The sequence below is a fragment of the Panthera onca genome, chromosome A3 (genome assembly GCF_046562875.1).
Source record: "Panthera onca isolate mPanOnc1 chromosome A3, mPanOnc1 haplotype 2, whole genome shotgun sequence".
In the NCBI taxonomy this organism is placed as follows: Eukaryota; Metazoa; Chordata; class Mammalia; order Carnivora; family Felidae; genus Panthera; species Panthera onca.
This window is the reverse complement of record NC_138341.1, coordinates 90028995-90049262: the sequence shown is the minus strand read 5'-3', so window position 1 is coordinate 90049262 and position 20268 is coordinate 90028995. Positions and strand designations below refer to the sequence as shown.

At 43.9% G+C, this 20268-nt stretch overlaps 1 protein-coding gene and 1 pseudogene across 3 annotated transcripts in view; one reads left to right on the top strand and one right to left on the bottom strand.

Moving 5' to 3' along the window:
• Positions 1-16339, bottom strand: part of NINL (ninein like) — a 175430-nt gene extending 159091 nt beyond the window's left edge. For all 3 annotated transcript variants that reach the window (XM_060610471.3, XM_060610472.3, XM_060610473.3), the window contains exon 1: positions 16147-16339. In XM_060610471.3, coding sequence (XP_060466454.3) covers positions 16147-16339 — 193 coding nt within the window. The remainder of the gene's footprint in view (positions 1-16146) is intronic.
• LOC132674654 (small ribosomal subunit protein uS7m pseudogene) lies at positions 1767-15743 on the top strand (annotated as a pseudogene).
• Positions 16340-20268: the final 3929 nt, after the last annotated feature.

Below are 20268 nucleotides of genomic sequence, written 5' to 3'. Positions count from 1 at the left end.
ATCCCAAGACATCTACGTTAAAAATCTCCTCAAACTAGGGGCATCTGGGTAGCTCAGTCAGTTAAGTGTCCAACTCTTGATTTCAGCTCACTTCATGCTCTCACAGTTCGTGAGTTCAAGCCCCACATTCGGCTCCGTGTGCTTCACAGCGCAGAGCCTGCCTGGGTTTCTCTCTCTCACTCTCTCTGCCCCTCCTCTGCTCTCTCTCTCTCTCAAAATAAATAAACATTACAAAAAAAAAAAAAACCTCCTCAAACTTATAAATGAGTTTGGCAAAATCAAAGAATACAAGGTCAACATAAAAAAATCAATCATATTTCTGTGGACTTAAAACTGAAATTTATAAAACAATATTATTTATTTTTCTGCAAAAAAAGTGGCTACTTAAATATAATCCTAACAAAATCTGCAGATTTGCATGCTGAAAACTACAAAACGTAAATGAAAGAAATCAAAGAAAATCTAAATAAATGGAGACACATACTGTTTTTATGAATTAGAAAACTCAATATAATTGTCAATTCTCCTCAAACTGAGCCACAGATTTAACCTAATTCCAACAGAAATCTCAGCAGAATTGATATAGACAAGTGAGTTTTAAAATGCATACAGAAAGGCAGGGGCACCTTTGTGGCTCAGTCTGTTAAGCATCTGACTTCGGCTCAGGTCATGATCTCAATCAGGTCATGAGATCGAGCCCTGCATTGGGCTCTGTGCTGACAGCTCAGAGCCTGAAGCCTGCTTTGGATTCTTGTCTCCCTCTCTCTATGCCCCACCCCTGCTTGTGCTCTGTCACTCTCTTCTCTCAAAAATGAATAAACGTTAAAAAAAATTTTTTTTAATAAAACACATACAGAAAGGCAAAGGAACTAGAATACCCAAGAGTATTTCAACAAAAAAAGAATGAAGCTGGAGGATTCATATTACCTACTTCTAAGACTTGGTTTAAAGCTCTCATATCAAGGCAGTGTGGTTTGGTGAATGGATAAACAAATACATATCGTCAGTGGAAGAGAATCCAAAGAATCCACTATCAGATTCACAAATACAGCCATTTGATCTTTGACAAACTTGCAAAAGAATTCAATAGAGTAAGAATAGTCTCTGCAACAAATGGTACTGGAACACTCAAACATCCACATGCAAAGAGGAAAAAAAAACCTCAGCATAAACCTTATACCTAGTACCAAACTTAACTCAAAATTTATCACCACTCTAAACATAAAATGTAAAAGGATAGCACTTTTGGAAGAAAACACAGCAGGATATCTTTATGCCTGGAGTGAGGTGACTTTTTAAATAAGACACTAAAAGTAAAATCTATACAAGATACATCGATAAATTGGATTTCAACAAAATTAAAACTTTTTGCTGTATCAAAGGCACTGCACAGAGAATGAAAAGACAAGCCACAAACTGTGAGGAAATCGTTGCCAACCACATATCCCACAAAAAGTCTGCATAGATGATATATAAAGAGCTATTAAAAACTGAACAGTTAGAGACAAGGCCTGCATGGTGGCTGAGAGCCCTGGAATGGATAATGAGACACCGAATGTTTCCTTTTGACTCTTCCCTTTCAACTCTGGAATGAGAGACTTTTAATACCCAGATTAATGGGGGACATGCAGATTTAGGGTCCTGGGGAGCCTTTTCCCCGTCTCCCAACGCATGCCAAGGGCAGCCTTCTTGGGGCCCTTGTGGCCAGCCAAGATGGTTGTCCCCCCAGGTGAAGTCTGTGTGAGGGTGGTCCTGGAGTTGCACATATGGAGTGCATCCTGGGGCTTCCAGCGCTAACCCAAGTGAGGTGAAGCCACTCTGGTCCTGAATACAGGGATCCACAGATCAACATGTATCAAAGCTGACCCAGCAACAAAAACAAGCTCTGTGTAGGAAGACCCAATGATCCGTAAATTCACCAACATGATGATGAAAGGCGGAAACGAAGTACTGGCCAGACCCCTCATGATGCACACTCTGGAAACTGTGAAAAGGAAGCAGTTTGAGAAGTACCATGCTGCTTCTGCAGAGGAACCGGCAACCATCAAACATAACCCTTATGCCATCTTCCACCAAGCACTGAAAAAACTGAGCCTGGATTGGCTGGTGATTGAGCTGGTATCCATCCTCAGAGGTGGCCATTTCTACTAGGTCCCTTTGCTAGTAGCCGACAGGTGTCGTTGCTTCCTGGCCACGAAGTAGATGATTCCTGAGTGCAGGGAGGAGCAGCACTGGCAGATGCTGATGCCAGAGAAGTTGTCACATGAGCTGCTGGAAGCTTTTCACAACCAGGACCCTGTGATCAAGAAGAAGCATGACGGGGCGCCTGGGTGGCGCAGTCGGTTAAGCGTCCGACTTCAGCCAGGTCACGATCTCGCGGTCCGTGAGTTCGAGCCCCGCGTCAGGCTCTGGGCTGATGGCTCGGAGCCTGGAGCCTGTTTCCGATTCTGTGTCTCCCTCTCTCTCTGCCCCTCCCCCGTTCATGCTATGTCTCTCTCTGTCCCAAAAATAAATAAAAAGTTGAAAAAAAAAAATTAAAAAAAAAAAAAAAAAAAAAAAAAGAAGCAGCATGACATGCACAAGATGGCTGAGGCCAGCCGAGCCCTGGCTCACTACCACTGGTGACAGAGGGAAGATGGAGGCTCTAGGAGGAGCCCAGAGCTCTCTGCTGCAAGAAATAATGGGAGCCACTGTCATGGTGAAAAACAGTTGTGGGTTAAGAATGTAGTTCCTTTTTAAAGGCAGGCAGTCCTCATAAGGATGAAACAACATATTTATATTGCCTGTTAGTCCTTTCTTTGGGAGCTAGAACTTGCTCTTCCTGTCCCATCTCCTTACAAAAAGGGAACATGTCAATTTCGATTTCCCTCAGGAACTCTAGGGCCCATCCAACCTCCCTTCCCTCAATTCAGGGTACAACTTAGGATGATACCAAAGGAAGCAGTTTTATTATTAGAAAAGGCTTATTAGAAAATTCTCACCCTGGACTGGTATAATAGCATGTGATGCAGTACCCCCATTTACTAAAATTGACTGGAAATATAAAAAATAAATAATAAAATAATAAAATAAAATAAAATAAAATATAAAACCCAATTTAAAAAAAAAACCTTGCACAACACTAGAACTGACCACACTTCCAAAGAAAATACACAAATGGAAATAAGCTTATGAAAAGATGTTCACCATCATTCACCAATAAGGAAATGAATATTAAAACTGTAATGAGATACCACTACATGTCTATTAGGATAGCTGACATTAAAATTTTTAAGAAATTCCAATACCAAGAACTGGCAAGGAAAACAAATTAAATTCTCATACAGTACTGCTGGAAATGCAAAATGGCAAAATCACTCTGGAAAAAAAGCAGTTCCAAATTAAACAAATACTCAGCAACCCCGCACACTATTATTTACCCTAGGAAAAGTGAAAACACATTCACACAATTCTGTATACAAATGCCTGTAGCAGCTGCATTCACAACTGTCAAAAACTGGAAACTACCCTAATGTCCTCCAACTGTTTAATGGATTGACATCCATCCTCACCTGGAATGCTACTCATCAATAAAAGGAAGAAATTGTTAATACAAACAACAACACAGATAAATACTGAGAGAAGGAAGAGTCCATTGATATTACATTCTGGAGAAGGTAAAATTACAAGGTCAGCAAACAGGTAGGCAGGAGTTAGGACTTACAACTGGGCAGCAAGAGTATTTTTTGGATAATGCAACTATTCTGTATTCTTACTGTTGTTACAATTACAAATCTATATGTGTGTTCAAAGTCTCAGAACTGTACACACACACACACACACACACACACACACAAACACACGCGTCAATTTTAGCATATGCATTTTTTTTTAAAAAGGGAGGGAGGTCATTTTCCAGAAACTTCCACCTTTAGCCCTGTAACAGAAACCTCTCTGAAGGCAAGGGAACACCAAGGTTGGGCTGCTGTCTTAGAATGGAAAAAACAGAATAAAACATGTATTGAATTTCAGTTACTTATTCTGCTGCAGACTTATAAATTCTAGGGCATTTATACCTAGTTTTATTGAACAAAATAATTTCAGGTTACCTTTGAGGGCCTGGGGTCATTCACTTCTCAAAGGGTCTCAACCTCACTCCCATCTGAGCAGCAACAGTGTGGAATGCTGGTGTGAGAAGCTGGAATCTCCCTCCCATCCCACAGCAGCAGCTTACACCTCCACCAAATGGAGGTAGGTGAGTCACCTCCTCCTGGGAGGCCACCAGAAGAAGAGGGGAGATGTGGGTGCAGACAGATCTCAAGAGAGATAAACAGGCACCGAGGACTAGTAACCTAGATTTCTCTTTGAAGTAAAAGGTGAGTGCTTGGCACTAGAGCAAGCAGGGAGGCTTGCCGAGCAGACTGTTTCCTGAATGTTGTTGGGCAACTCACATCCGGGAATGTGAGCTCACACCTTTATCATTTGAGAAATGTTATCACTAGCCACAGAACCACTCAGAGCTTTATCAGTTAGCCAGGTGGAGCATCTGATTCTCCACCAAATGCTAGAAATTCCAGAAGAGAATTCACATGAACACTCTTTTTTTTTTTTCTAAAATGTCTGAGAACCTGAGATAGCGGATGTTACTTGCATGTTACTGTGAAAGCACCATGTTCATGCATTATTAGCAAGGACAGACTGGGAGGTCAGCAGAAGGCACATGCTGCTGCTTGCTTCAGCATTCTCACTCCAGCAAGAACAATGTCCTCAAGAGACCCAGGGAAGGAAGCTGATGACCTAAGAGCAGAATCTTGCTTTTCATTTAAAAAAAATAAGCAAACGTTTAATACGCACAGAAACCCAAATTAAAACAATTTAAGAGTTTTTCACACCAGGGGGCACGTGACAGGATTCCATGTGTCTGGCACACTGCTGTCAAGGCCTGACTCTCTGGCACCACCTCTCCCCTGCTCTCCCTGCACTGAGGAGCCAGTAAGGAAGTTCTGCTCAGAGATCCCATTGCACACTCATCCCAACCAGCAATGTGACTAGACAGTGGTAATCATTGGCCGGTTTTGAGAATGAAGGGAGGTGCACACATTTTATATGCACAGAGAAGAAAACAGGAAGACTGAAATTCTTCATAGAATGCTACTTATAAGTCTCTAAATGCTCAGAACAAAATCAAAAGCCTAACAAAAGGGAAACACCTCAGCACACCATGGAATATATCAACAGACAAGCTTGGGAACTCCATCAACACACAAACACTTGTCCATTAAAAACATCCTGAAGCAGTACTACCAACAATAGCCCAAGTATGGAAAGAGCCCAATGTCCATCGATGGATGAATGGATAAAGCAGATGTGGTATATATATACAATGGAGTATTACTTGGGAATCAAAAAGAATGAAATCTTGCCATTTGCAACTATGTGGATGGAACTAGAGGGTATTATGCTAAGTGAAATTAGTCAGAGAAAGACAAAAATCATATGACTTCACTCATATGAGGGCTTTAAGAGACAAAACAGATGAACATAAAGGAAAGGAAACAAAAACAATATAAAAACAGGGAGGGGGACAAAACAAAAGACTCATAAATATGGAGAACAAACTGAGGGTTACTGGAAGGGTTGTGGGAGGGGGGATGGGCTAAATGGGTAAGGGGCACTAAGGAATCTACTCCTGAAATCATTGTTGCACTATATGCTAATTAATTTGGATGTAAATTTTAAACAATAAAAAATAAAATTTAAAAAACACCCTGAAATTATTGCAGTGATGACATCCCAATCAAGCATGTGTTACTTCTCTAAAGAAGACATCCGGATGGCCAACAGGCACATGAAAAGATGCTCAATGTCACTCCTCATCAGGGAAATACAAACCAAAACCACACTCAGATATCACCTCACGCCAGTCAGAGTGGCCAAAATGAACAAATCAGGAGACTATAGATGCTGGAGAGGATGTGGAGAAACGGATACCCTCTTGCACTCTTGATGGGAATGCAAATTGGTGAAGCCACTCTGGAAAACAGTGTGGAGGTTCCTCAGAAAATTAAAAATAGACCTACCCTATGACCCAGCAATAGCACTGCTAGGAATTTACCCAAGGGATACAGGAGTACTGATGCATAGGGGCACTTGTACCCCAATGTTTATAGCAGCACTCTCAACAATAGCCAAATTATGGAAAGAGCCTACATGTCCATCAACTGATGAATGGATAAAGAAATTGTGGTTTATATACACAATGGAGTACTACGTGGCAATGAGAAAGAATGAAATATGGCCCTTTGTAGCAACGTGGATGGAACTGGAGAGTGTGATGCTAAGTGAAATAAGCCATACAGAGAAAGACAGATACCATATGGTTTTACTCTTATGTGGATCCTGAGAAACTTAACAGAAACCCATGGGGGAGGGGAAGGAAAAAAAAAAAAGGAGGTTAGAGTGGGAGAGAGCCAAAGCATAAGAGACTCTTAAAAACTGAGAACAAACTGAGGGTTGATGGGGGGTGGGAGGGAGGGGAGGGTGAGTGATGGGTATTGAGGAGGGCACCTTTTGGGATGAGCACTGGGTGTTGTATGGAAACCAATTTGACAATAAATTTCATATATTGAAAAAAAAAAAGCATGTGTTAGATTGCAGACACCAGTGATGGGGGGTTGGGGGTGGGGTGGGGAGGATTGCTGAAATTAGCAGAACAAAGCAGAAGTCTAGCACACATTCATGTTTCAACTCCGCAAAACATACACTGCATACAGAACCTGGAGAGTAATAAGGTCTTGGTTAATGCATGCATTTCCTTTAAGTACCTAATTTATTATTTTTTGAAGTGTGTGCACATTTTGCCATTATGATGTCTCTTTTTTTGAGACAATTGTTGCTATTTATTTTTATTTCGGTCAAGTGACCTTAAAGGTTGAGGGAAAAAAATAAAAATAAAAAAGGGCACTAGGAGATTTTCCTAACACTCTACTTCCAGGTGTGAAAGTCCTGGTGTCTACTCTTTGCACAGAGCCATTGGAAAGAGGTCTCTACTTCTGACCCCTCAGTAGGGTCCTCACTTTTGCTACATAATCTTTTGATAATAGAAAACTAGTATTTCTTGAGTTCACCACATAATGGGCACATTCCTAAGCACCTGGGAATTTTTAGCCTTGGGAGGGAGGCACCATTGTCATCCCCATATTAAAGGTGATGATATCTAGGCACAGAGAGGTGAAGTAATTTGTCCAAAGTCACAGAGCTGGTAACTGAACACACACTGAGGTCTAACACCAGTTAGAACTACCAACCTTTACATTTTGCCTCATGCCTATTAATAATATCCAAACACACAAAATAATTTTAATATTTAAAAGAAAGTTTTTCCATGTCCAGAATATTTGGGGAAATGTCTCCTCCAGCTCTAAACCAAACCAGAAAGTCCTAATGTTATACAAAAATTTTATATTACTAAACCTAATTACAAGGAAAGAACATTAACTTGAATAGTCCCCCAAATTACAAAGCAATACTTCAACCAAACATTCCATGTCCCAATTCATTTTTATTCATCTGCTATGAAACAGTGAGACACCTTCTCTTCACCAGAACCAGGGTATAACCTTTGTTTCATGTTGGCTAAATAGAAAATAAGAGAGGGGTGCCTGAATGGCTCAGTCGGTTAAGTATCCAACTCTTGATTTCAGCTCAGGTCATGATCTCAGGGTTCGTGAGATTGAGCCCAGTGTCAGGCTCCACAATGAGTGTGGAGCCTGCTTAAGATTCTTCTCTCTCCATCCCTCCCATGAATACGCATGTGCATTTCTCTTGCTTTTTCTCAAAATAAACAAACAAAAAAAAGAGAATAAAATAACACAGCTGATAACATTTATTTCGAAAACCATAACAGTCCCCCAACTCATTATTGTCCTAACTTTCACATCTGAAATTCCAGCATGCAATTAAGAGCTAAAGGCACATGTTGATCCTCTCTGTTCTTTACACATATTTAAAAGTCCACAGAATCTGACAGTGGATTGAATATTTTTGGTTTCTACTTCCAAGAAATCAGCCTGCTGTGAAGGTCAGTGTCAATATCAAGAACTCAGTGACCATAAAAGCAGATTCAGAATTGCTAAGAAACTCATCTTTAATGAAGATGAAACACAGCAGTCCAAGAAACCAGGTCATGGAGAAATCACCGTTATTTTGCTATTCCAGTTGCTTGAAGTTCATGCCAAACAAAATAAACTAAAATAAAATGTTATAATCCTGGGCTGATGCAACCAGCCAGCCTTGGGATGGAACCATTTCCAAGTCTGACACACATGGGGCTCAAGAGCTAATGAAACTTGATGTACTGACACGGAGGTTTCCAACACTGCAGGGACCAGTGGCCCCAGTGCAGAGAGGAGCTTGGGAGCACCAGGCCACTACAAGTTCTATGAAACGTGCCTGTGCCTGGTGGTCTCTGTGAGCACCAAGTGTAAAAATCAATCCCACCCTGTCTCCCCCCAGAACTGGACCCAGAACAGGAAAGAAATCCGGGAGCAAGTGCTAGGAGTCAAGAAGCAGGAGCCCAGCCACAAGCCTGGCCTTCACTGACACATGAGCTCAGGGTCATCTGCTTAACAGGAATCAGCTATTTGAATGATTCTAGTATAAAAGTCTTATCAAAAAGCTCTCTCATTTTGGGGCGCCTGGGTGGCGCAGTCGGTTAAGCGTCCGACTTCAGCCAGGTCACGATCTCGCGGTCTGTGAGTTCGAGCCCCACGTCAGGCTCTGGGCTGATGGCTCGGAGCCTGGAGCCTGTTTCTGATTCTGTGTCTCCCTCTCTCTCTGCCCCTCCCCCGTTCATGCTCTGTCTCTCTCTGTCCCAAAAATAAATAAAAAAACGTGGAAAAAAAAAAAAAAAAAGCTCTCTCATTTTAAGTCACAGAATTTTGGAGTTTTATGGTACTTTAAGTTGCCTTGTCTATTATCTTAGCAGACTTGGGAAAGCCATTCTCACTTAAAAAAAAAAAAAATGGGGAAAATAAGGCACAGACATTTGGAGCCCAAAGACACTTCAAGAAATGGGCAGCACTAAAACTAGTATCCATCCTGAGGTAAGACTAGGTAAGGGCCTCACATCAACCTATCTCACTCATGCAAAGGGAACAGTTCCCTATGCTCTTCCCACGGGGTCATTCCAGGGCCATCACTGTCTCAAAATTATGTTTCTGCTCCCTGAAACAGGAAACAAAGGAAGAGCAGTTTAAAGTGGTAGAGGTGAAGACAGACATTCAGCCTGGAATGTGTTGAGTTTGAAATATCAATGAGGCGTGGAGGGGAAATGAGCAAAGGCACCTGGATGTCTGGCCTAGTGTGAAGCATGAGGGAATGGAAAGCTGTCACACGAAACCACTAGAAGGACTGTCTTCTTTTTCCCACCTCTTCAGACAATAAAGCCAGAGAAAATACCACAGTTCATCAAATCCAAGATGCCACTGATTCTAAGACCAATGACTAAAAAAGAAAAACTGCTATCCAATCTGACACAATGCTAAGACAGTGTTGACTTCAAAAGGCATCCCAAATTCAGAGACATTGTAACATGAAAAATTAAAGTGAGGTATTTAGATTGCAGTATATACAGGGTAGACATCTGTTTTTGTACCTTTCTATTCTGATATAATATCAACTTTATAGAAAAATAACAAGAACAGTACATACAATTCCCAAATACCCTTTATGCCTGGAGCTTCACCGATAAACTGTTTTCACTTTGCCCCATTTATCACACCCACTGTATCATTTGCTCTCTCCAACTCTGTCTCTCCTTCCTCAGATTATTTCATACTGCACTTACTAAACTGAAGGACATAGTGATAAGTACAATGATCAAATTCAGGAAACGTATCACATCACTAACATTTAAATTTTGTCTATTGTCCCAATAATGTCCTTTACAGCTCTCCTGCCCACTTCCTGACTCCAATCAAGTAGTGTACACAGGTGTCAGGTCCTTTTAGTCCTCTTTCAACTAGTATGGTTCCTCAGTCTTTATGTTTTTTTTTTACCTTAAAATAACTAAAGACTATAGAAGTCAGTTATTTACTCTGTAGAACATCACACAAATGGAGTTTGTCTGATGTCTCCACACAGAGACTCAGGTTATGGCGGGAATACCCCCAGGGTGAGGTGGGCGAGGTAGCATCCTTCTCAGTACCTCTCATCAGGAGGCACACACTGTCTCTTTACAGGTTATCTTTAATTTTCATCACTTAGCTAGGACAGCATCCAAAGCAGGCCAGCTACCTTTTATAAGAAGTTGATTCATAATGCGGCGCCTGGGTGGCTCAGTTGGTTGAGTATCCAACTCTTGATTTCGGCTCAGGTCATGATCTCAGGGTTCCTGAGGTCATGTGCATGCTCTCGCTCTCCCTCTCTCCCAAAATAAATAAATAAACATTAAAAAAAAAAAGAATTTGAATTATGAGAATTTTAATAAAATCTACATCAAAGTCTTTATGTGTACAAGTTGAAATAATAAAAATTCAAAAATAATTTAAAATGTGTCAAGAACTGCTTAATTTATTTATTTTTTTTAATTTTTTTTTTTAATGTTTATTTATTTTTGAGACAGAGAGAGAGACAGAGCATGAACGGGGGAGGGTCAGAGAGAGGGAGACACAGAATCTGAAACAGGCTCCAGGCTCCTAGCTGTCAGCACAGAGCCCGACGCGGGTCTCAAACTCACGGACTGTGAGATTGTGACCTGAGCCGAAGTCGGCCGCTTAACCAACTGGGCCACCCAGGCGCCCCAAGAACTGCTTAATTTTAAAGCCACACTTTTGCTACAAAGCAGGACTGGCTAAATTTGAATTAGGAAGGACCCCTGCAAACATCCTGTTTGAAGCAGTTTTCTGAGAAGTGCTACTGGCACTTCGGTTCTTATGAGCAGGCCACTAATGTAGATCGTGGAGTTTAGAAATTGGGCATCTATGTTTCTAGCCAAGTCAAGAGGCAAACTCACCATTACTTCCCTTCGTTTAGGTCCTTGGGGAGTGGTGACCGCACTAAAGTCTGACCACAAAAGCAGTCACCTGAACCCAAGGAGCTAACTGGCTGAGCTGCAGCTGGCCCTTAGGAATCAGCTTCCTTCAGGCAGAAGGTACTACCCTCCCTGTTATCACGGGGACAATGAGCTCTCAGTTTTATTCCCCATCCACATGGGGACATGCATACCCTGACTATGTCAGGAGGAGGCTCTTCTGTTCTGTAGTTTCTCCCCAGCCGAGGACCTGGTGGTGCTGCCTACTCTTGCCCACTTTTGTCCATGTTCATGAACACAGCCAGAAGCCTGGAGTCCACATGCACTGGCAGTCCTAACCCCTCCCTCCTCAGGCCACCTGTGTATAGCCAGGGCAGGTAAATACATTCTGGATACCTTGAGCTCTCCCTGGGCTGTGGCAACCTGTTGTTAAAGTCTAACAGAGCAGACTACCCTTTTGATTTTTAAGTAATGTATAACTATTTACAAAATTCCTGTGCCCTTAAATTAAACTCTAAATCAGTGAATGCTTCATTATATTACTTCATGTTGGTTCTTGTGTTTATGGCTTTATGCCATCTGTGACCCTGAAGGAGACTCCACAGGCCCCTGGTGTGAACGGCACTCCTAGGAAGTTGCCCTGGCAGGACCACACGGTGGCTACACTCCCAATCCTAACATCAGACTCATCTTTTTAAATTTATTTCCATGAGCATGCACACACATGGTGCCCACCAATGCAAAGCACAACTCTTGCTTACAAATGGAATTTGACTTGCTAATTCCCTTACCTCCCCCTCACCTCACATATCTAGACAGACTGTGGAAGTCAGTTTTTTATCAGCACTGAAAACTCCTGACTTTCTTTTTCATGTACAGAATGATCTCGCTGCTTAGGCAGTGACATATGGTGGAAATCTCACAGGCTAGAAGGCATGGAATCTGCAGAGAACCTGTCTAGATCCCTGTGCACCCTTCAATGCCATGTGATTCTGAACATAGCAGGTAGCAAGCCTCTGTCTTCTAGATGGGGACAAGAGCATGTCCCAGCTCAGCAGACTGCTGTGAGCACTACACGGAAGAATTTACCAAAAGCAGACAACAGAGCCTGGCACACAATAAGAGCTCAATTTAAAATCAAATCACCAAGAGACCAGCGATCCATTTCTGACATCAGCATGACCAATGCACAAGCCATGCAGAGGGCCCAGAGGACATACTCTACCTGTGCAGTGAGTTACACTAGCTCTCCAGTGATTAGGTACCCACAGAATGCCCTCCCACAGCTCCCATGCACCCTGCCTCCTTGGAGTAGCAACAGGGAAGTATGAGGCCTGTCACAGACCAAGGTGAGCCCCCTTACAGCTGATGACTGGTTCCATGGTCCAGAAGGCTACTGAATGTGTTACTCCTTATTCTTGAAGAGACACAGAAACCAACCTCCCTCTTCCTTCAGATGTAAAACAGCCACCACCAACATGTGTGAAAGAGGAGCAACCTAGGCCCCCAGTTGCTGATTCAGCTACTGGAACAACTCATCCTGAAGTCCTATACTTTCCTTCCAGGACTTCCCTACTTGTTTAAGCCAAGACTGAGTTGGGTTTTCTTTTCTTTTTCTTTCTTTCTTTTTTTTTTTTTTTTTTTTTTTTTTTTAACTAATTTATTGTCAAGTTAGCTAACATACAGGGTATACAGTGTAATCTTGGCTTTGGGAGTAGATTCCCATGATTCATCACTTACAACACCCAGTGCTCATCCTCCCCTACCCTCCGATCAACCCTTGGTTTGTTCTCTGTATTTAAGGGTCTCTTATGATTTGCCTCCCTCTCTGTAACTTATTTTTCCTTCCCTTCCCCTATGGTCTTCTGTTAAGTTTCTCAAATTCCACATATGAGTGAAAACATGATATCTTTTTCTGACTGACTTATTTCACTTAGCATAATACCCTCCAGTTCCATCCACATGAGTTGGGTTTTCCATCACTGGTACCTAAAAACATCTCAATTGATACGCATCCACAAATGTAAAAGTTTTCACTTCAGTGAAAAAACTAGACATTATCAAGAGAGATTTTCCTTCAGATCTTTAACAATAACAATAAACAACCACTTTGAGAAGTTCCAATATCAAAATATTAACTTATTAAACAAAGAAGATCCCTAAATAAGATAACTGGGTTATAAGAGCCGCTGTCACATCATAAAAGGTTCTGCTACTTTCCTCTCATGAAATACAAAGCAAGTCAATGCACAAAAGCTGGTATATACCAGTGCCTCTCAAACTTGAGTGTATTAGAATTACCTGGAGGATGTTTATTTGAGAAACCAAAGATTCCAACTCAAGGGAGACTATGTACCCGTCTTTGAGAAACAAGAAGCCATTATCTCTTAAAGTTTAAGGAAGGGTTAAAGAGGGTTCAGAGAACCCAGTGTTCAGAGAAACAGATGAGTACAACTAGGCAGAAGCAGGTGCATGCTCTAACTTTCATCAAGATGTTAAAAACACAAAACGCCACCCAAAAGACTCCTGGGTTCACAAAAACAAACAAAATACAACATTTAGAATCCTTCAGTGGAGAAGTCTCACCAGGAGGCTCAAGGTTAACCCAAGGATGGGGAATGGAAAGCCTTCTGCTACTGCTGCCCTCCGAATAGCTCCAGGTAGAGTCTGACCCAAAGTTTTGGCCTCCTGCTTGTGATTAACCAAATATCTGGCCTTGAGCCTGAATTCTTAATTTGTACTTGAAGCCAAGGACTGAGCTAAGCCCAAATCTAAAGTTCAGTTACAGCCACAGCCACTGCCACTCAACCTGTTACAGAATGACCATGGAATCAAGAGCAAAGTGGATGTGGCCTTAGTGTTGCCCTTCTAAGTCAGAGGGCACTGTTCCCCTTCTAGTCAGGAGCCACACAATTCCCCCTGACTACCCCTCTGAAACTTCTAGTTCAAAATGTGAGGCCAGGAAACTGTTTTTGCCTCCTTATTATAGACCTTTCTTGAGCCAGGGAGGGAGAGAGATACCTAGCAGCGACCTGTTCATAGTAAAATCCAAAGGTAAGTGTCCAAGGTAGAAAGAATATGGTTAGAGGGATCTCTCCTCTCACATGCCCAAATCTCAAATGCCACATGTTCCATCTTCCACCCCCACACACAAAATGACCCTCCACAACCAGCACTTAAAGTCACTCACCATAAAAGGGTGAATACTCTGAATACTTTGAATATTTAGTTAGAATTTTGCAACTCTACTATTACTCTTTTTCACCACCAAATGTTCATAAGGACTAAGGAGCAGAACAAAAGACACACTAACACTAAGGGATTTCAACATACTGTTGGCAAATGACTGTGTCAGTTAAGTCACCTCTGAGCAGCCCTGCAAATCACAATGTAAAGAGATAAATAGGACTTAAAGAAAAACGGTTTTCCAGCAAAGATTATATGAAGTCCACAACTTAAAAAATGTTGAAACCCTAACTTTTCCTTTGTGATATGTTCTTTTTCTAATATGATGGTGTTAAATGTTACATGAAGTTCAGGTTCTTCGGAGAAGGCTTGTTATTTTCTCATTCTGCAAAAATGATTATCCTCTATTTTTTATTGAATCTGAATTACAAATATATATATCTATATATATATAGATAGATACACACACACACACACACACACACATATGTAAGCACAGAAGACCCACTTCTATTTGCCAGTACAGGCTAGTTCAATCTGTAACAGTTTAAACCACCAACAGATGATATGTATGTAAGCCAAACAAAAGGCACAGCAAGCACAGTGATACACTGCTTCTTTGCCTTAGCATTTTTCTTTTAGGATACATACTCTTGCACACAGTTCATAAAACTGTGGGGCTGCTTAGCGTCTTATTTAACAAATTTTAACTTAACTTTTTTTTTTTAATTTTCTGCTTTGAAAAGTATTTCGAAGTCCAATGTGGAAAACGTGGTAAAGGCCTTTAAGAAAAACTCATGGTCACCCATAATTCCTCCCACCTATTGACAGTGCTGGCGGTGAAACCTTGAGCAACACTTGACCCTCTCCAAGCCCTCCAGCTCCACAGTTCTTTCTTTGGACCCCATTCCCACCCCCCACTGTAGGACGGCTTGGCCTAAGTCTCCAGGGCATGATTTATGAGTGTGAAACACCAGAAGAGATTGGACAGACTCCTACTGAGATTTGTGACTGAGCCCACCAATGGGAGGAAAAGGACGATCCTGCCAAACAATTGGTAGGACACATAAAATTTCCAACAGACTTTATAGTCCCTGACAATGGCGTGTTTCAAACCGTTTTCCCAAGCGCAAACTCGCGATACAACAAAAGAAAGGTACACCCTAAAAACTTCCTATATAGAAGGATGCAATCTTATCTACAGGAGATCGTTCTGTGGAGAACGTGGCCTGCTCAGAGGAACCAGGCCTCGAGCTCTGCAGGTGATGGGAGAGGCTGAGGGACACGGCGGCGCTGTGGGCGTTCCAGGGGCCAGGGCACCCGGCAGCTGCGCGTCGGGGAAGGAAAAGTCAGCGCCGCAGTTGCGGCCGCGGCTTTCGCTACACCGTTTAACCTCGGCATCATCAGTGAGGGCCACTGCCCTCTCCCCGATGCCGGGCTGCTCACCAGAAGGTTAGCGTCCACTTCAGCCGAGGGGCCAAATAGCTGCAAAACTCGTTCCGAGGACCACGCAAACTGCAGGAACGGAAACGACTGTAGAACCTAGTTTTCAAAGGTTTGGCGGAACAGCGGGATTCCCGCGGATACGTTCTTTTAAAGTGACCCCTGCACCAGCCCTCCAAAGTGACGGAAAAAGGAGGCTAGCATGTCAGACTTACCCAACCTGGGGCCCCTTACCCAGAGGGGAAGGGAGGACCCGGACCCCGCGAAGGAGCCGGTTCTGGGCGCTGAGGCGAGGGCGGAGGGGTACCGTAGGGTTCTCCCTACGACCTCGCCCCGCTCAGAGTCGCAGGGCCCCGGCCCCGCTAGTTCCCACAAGCCCGTTGCCTGGGGCGCAGCCCGCGAGACGCTGGCTTCTCTCCGCGGCCCCAACCAGGGTGCTCGCAGCCGGGCGGGCCGCACGAGCGGCGGAGGCGCGGGCCCCACAGCCCCGCCCCAGCCAAGCTCACCTGGGCAGTGGGTGCCTCTGGTCTCCCCCGCGCTTGGGACACAGTGGAGCGGGCCAAGGGCGCTGGCGCGCGCACTGCATGCACCCTGCGTCCTGCCAGCAGCTCTTTGTGTCTGGAGGCCCCGACGCCGTGTTCCCGCAGCCTCTAGGCACCGCCCCCTAGGCCTCCTAGCGCCGGGCGCGGCGGGCCCCATCCGAGCAGGCGGAGCGGGCGGGGGCTGGGTGGGGGCCGAATGGGCGGGGCGTGCGGGCGTCGGGGCGGGGCGAAGCGGGTGGGCGGGTTTGGGTGCGGCGAGTGGGGGTTCCTCCACCGCCTCCAGGCGCAGCTCACCTTCAGCGAAGTGTTTGCTGTGGGGTTTGGCTGTTCGAAGTCCTTGCTCCAGCATCCTCTTCTGGGAACAACCCGAGGAGGCAGGCCAGGTAGTAGTTAATACTCCAAATTCGTAGTTGAGGAAACTGTAAGACATAAAACTAATGGTTCCTGTCTTTCCATCATATATCAAGTGAAATCTTTCTTGAGCATGTACTAGTAGTGCCAGGCGTAGTCCCATGGAGCAGTAACCATGTGGGGAGAATTGGGAAAAAAAAGTCCCTGCCCCTCATGGAGTTTACATGCCAGAATACAACTTAAAAGCTTAACTGAAATATACAAGAGATGATCTAAGGAGTGCAGGAAGTTGGCCAGGGAAGGTCAGAGAGACAGTGACATTTTAAGTGAAGGCCAGAAAGGAGTGAGGGAAACAGGCAGCAGTCCCAGGGAACAGCTGGCCAGGCCTTGAGTCTAGAGGATGAGTCTACAGGGTGAGTTTCTTTGTGGCTGGGAAGAGTGGTATGGGAGGAGTGTGGTGTGTGAGGCAAGAAAGAAGTGAGAGATAGGTGAGAGGTATAGGGCCTTGCTGCCCCTTGTAAGGACTTTGCTCCTACTCTGAGACTGTTTAGTAGAGGGAACTTGTGGTCTGACTTAAAATCACTCTGGTCACTGGGTTAGAGCAAGGGCAGGGGTGAGAGCAAAGGTTGAAGTAAGGAGACCGTTAAGAAGTGATGGCAGTAATTAGGCTGAGAGTTGAGGGTGGCTTGGACCAGGGTGGAGGGGATGAGGAGTGGTCAGATACAGAATACGTGGTATTTGGGGTGGTCCAGCAGACAGAAAGTGCCTACAGATTGGAGGTGGGTTGTGAGAGAGAAAGGGTGACTCCAAGACTTTGGCCTATGCAACGACAGTTACTCATTTTATGCTGGGTTCTTTCTATGCACAACCTCATTTTAATTCTCACAATGATCCCAGGACACAGTTAAAACATTGTCATTTTACAGAGTAGGGGAAATAAAGCTTAAGTGGTTAAATAGCATGCTGGGATCCATATAGCTTCCAGGTCCCAAAATCTGATCCCAGAACTTGCACATGCTCTGACCAGCAGGTGCTGCTGAGCTAAGACCTGGGGCTGCATCCCCCTTCTCCCTCCTCCCTGCAGTGCTCTCAATGTCCCAACTATCCTTCCAGTCATCACATCAACAGGATCGTCTTCATTTCTTATCTTTGTGGCTTCAGGGCACGAGCCAGCTGCCTTCTGGGCCCCTGACACAGCCATCCTACTTGTCCATTGGCTTCTCTATTCCTTCCCAATGCTCCCTTGTGGTCTTCCTTTCCTCATCCCTAAATATTTTCATTCGTAAGGTCCTAGACTTGGCTCCCTGCTCTCTTTGCCTAGTTTCTGGGTGCTTCCCCCTGTCCTCTCTTAAGTATGATTGAATAGTAGTCCTTAGTATTTCTACCCTGCTCTCACTCTGGTCCTCACTCTCTTTCTCTCTTAAAACCCCAAACATCAAACTACCAACTGGATATTACACTTCCATATCCCACAAGCAGTTCAAATCCAACCAGTCAACAAGTCTCAAACTGAAATATTTATTTTTCTCCTGTGATATGTTTCTTCTTGTGGATTCCCCATGTTGGTGAAGGTCACAGCCCTTCCATCTCCTCACATTGTCTCAGTTGCAAGTCCTATAGATTTCTGTGTATCTCCTCTCTCTCTCTCTCTCTCTCTCTCTCTCTCTCTCTCTCTCTCACACACACACACACACACACACATATACACACACACACAGTCAAATCCCAGCCACACCTTCTCCTTGGGTCAGGCCCTCCAGATGCCTCCTGAGGATTGCTAAAGCCCTAAAGACCACTGTCTGCATTTTGTACTTGTCAACTCTGTACAGCAGCCAGATGTGCTTTGCAAAACGTATGCCTGTGTTGTCCCTTTTCTGCCTAAAGCCCTTCCAGGTCTTCTGCTGAAATTATTTAACAGATCCTTCCTTCTAGACCTAGCCCTGCCACTTTTCCAGCCCCCTGCCCCCACCCCTAGTCCATTCTCATCTAGTCTTCAGGTCAGCAGGGCCACCTAGTTCTCTGAAAATGAAACAGACCACAGGCTGTCTTTTTTCCAAAGCTTTGCAAACCCCCTGGTTACCTGTCAGTCAGCTTCAGCTCTCAACACAGAAACTCCTCCGACCATGTGTTTGCTTCCTTTCCTCTGTCATCCTAGGACACTCATATTCACTTCTATCCAATCTTGTATCACTCTTTACTTTGATAATCTCTACTGATGTTCTCTTCTGCTAATTTTTTATCTCCTGTGAGCAAGGATTATCTTTTTTCTTTACCTCACCCCCATGCCTAGAATCCAGCAAACGTTGTTTGTGCTGGCTAAAGGATAGAGTGGGCTATGCTGGACCTGGACTGTCTCCCTCTTTGACCTTTGTTAATGATGCTTCTCCACACCTCAACTCCATCCTTCACCCCTGATGCAGAAGGGGAAGTCTTACCAGCACAACAATATATCAAAATGATTAAATGAGCTGCACTGTGATCTAGCATGAGGAAGGTCTACACCTGTGTTTTGTAGGGACTTCACTTTAAAGAATGTGAGGACCTGGGGCAACATGACTGATGGGGAAGAGGCAGGATAAAAGTGAGGCTCTAGGGGAACAAGGTAGGAAAAGGAGGGGGGCACCAAGGATGAGTGAAAATTACAACTGCCTGCAAGTGGCAAACTCCACACAGAGTGAAAGGCAACCAGAGGAGACTGGTGAGTGGAGCTCATGCCGTGCTCTGGATTATGAGGTTTTCCAGACCTGCTCTGAGTGAGGCTGGAGGCCTTCTGATGTGCTGGGGACCCTCCTCAGCCAGCAGAGGGCACAGTGGCAGGCCATACCATGCAGAAGTGTTCTAGCTACAGGATACATAGCCAAGGTCCTGACAGATTCCAGTTTATGATACTAAGTTCCCAGGGGAGCCTGCTGGGAAGATAATTATCTTTAATCAGAGTGACCATGTGCCCAGGTAAATATTCTTTAACCCTAAGGAGAAAAAAAGTGAATAACTGGGGTCAACTAGCAATCTTCACCACAATTGTATAAAAATATTCAGGTATCCTATTTTAAGCCTCACAGCCATTAAAATTATTTTCCTTAGATTGTTTAAAGAAGGCTGTTAAGCATGCCCCTCTCCTTCTTTTGTCTACTGTCCTGGACCAACTGCACAGCTCCAACCACCTGTAGTGCTGAGTCTTCTTCTCTAAATGTGGTAACCGTCACCACCCACTTTCTAAGCATAAGAAATAGTCTACACACATCAGAAGATCTATTAAGTGAGAGAAAAATGGGAGGACCCAACCCAGGGTTGGGTGACTGGGGTCAGATAAGACAAGTAACAAAGATAGAGCAGAAAATGGTGGGTTCACGATGACGGCTCTAAACTCAGCTAGAAAAAACAGGCAGGAAGTGACCTGATATTTTAGCTGGGAAAGTGGCTAAAGGAGCAGATATGGCTGGAATATAAGAAGAAGTTACAAACTACTTGGAGTTAGAGGCAAAGAGAAATGAAAACCAGAAGTCTCTCCAAAGTATCTTGCTTAAGTGGAAGGTGAAATTGCATTGTTGCCAATACCTCAGTGAGACATTAAGTGCTTTCTCCTCACCATGACTTACTAAGGAAACAATTGAAATTGTCTTATAAACTGAGTATTGTGTAAAATTAACCAGAGATGGGGCTCAGAGGTAACTTCCAGTACTCTCATTTAGAAGCATATCATCTTGTCCATAGTCTGTGTTTAAAAGAAAAACA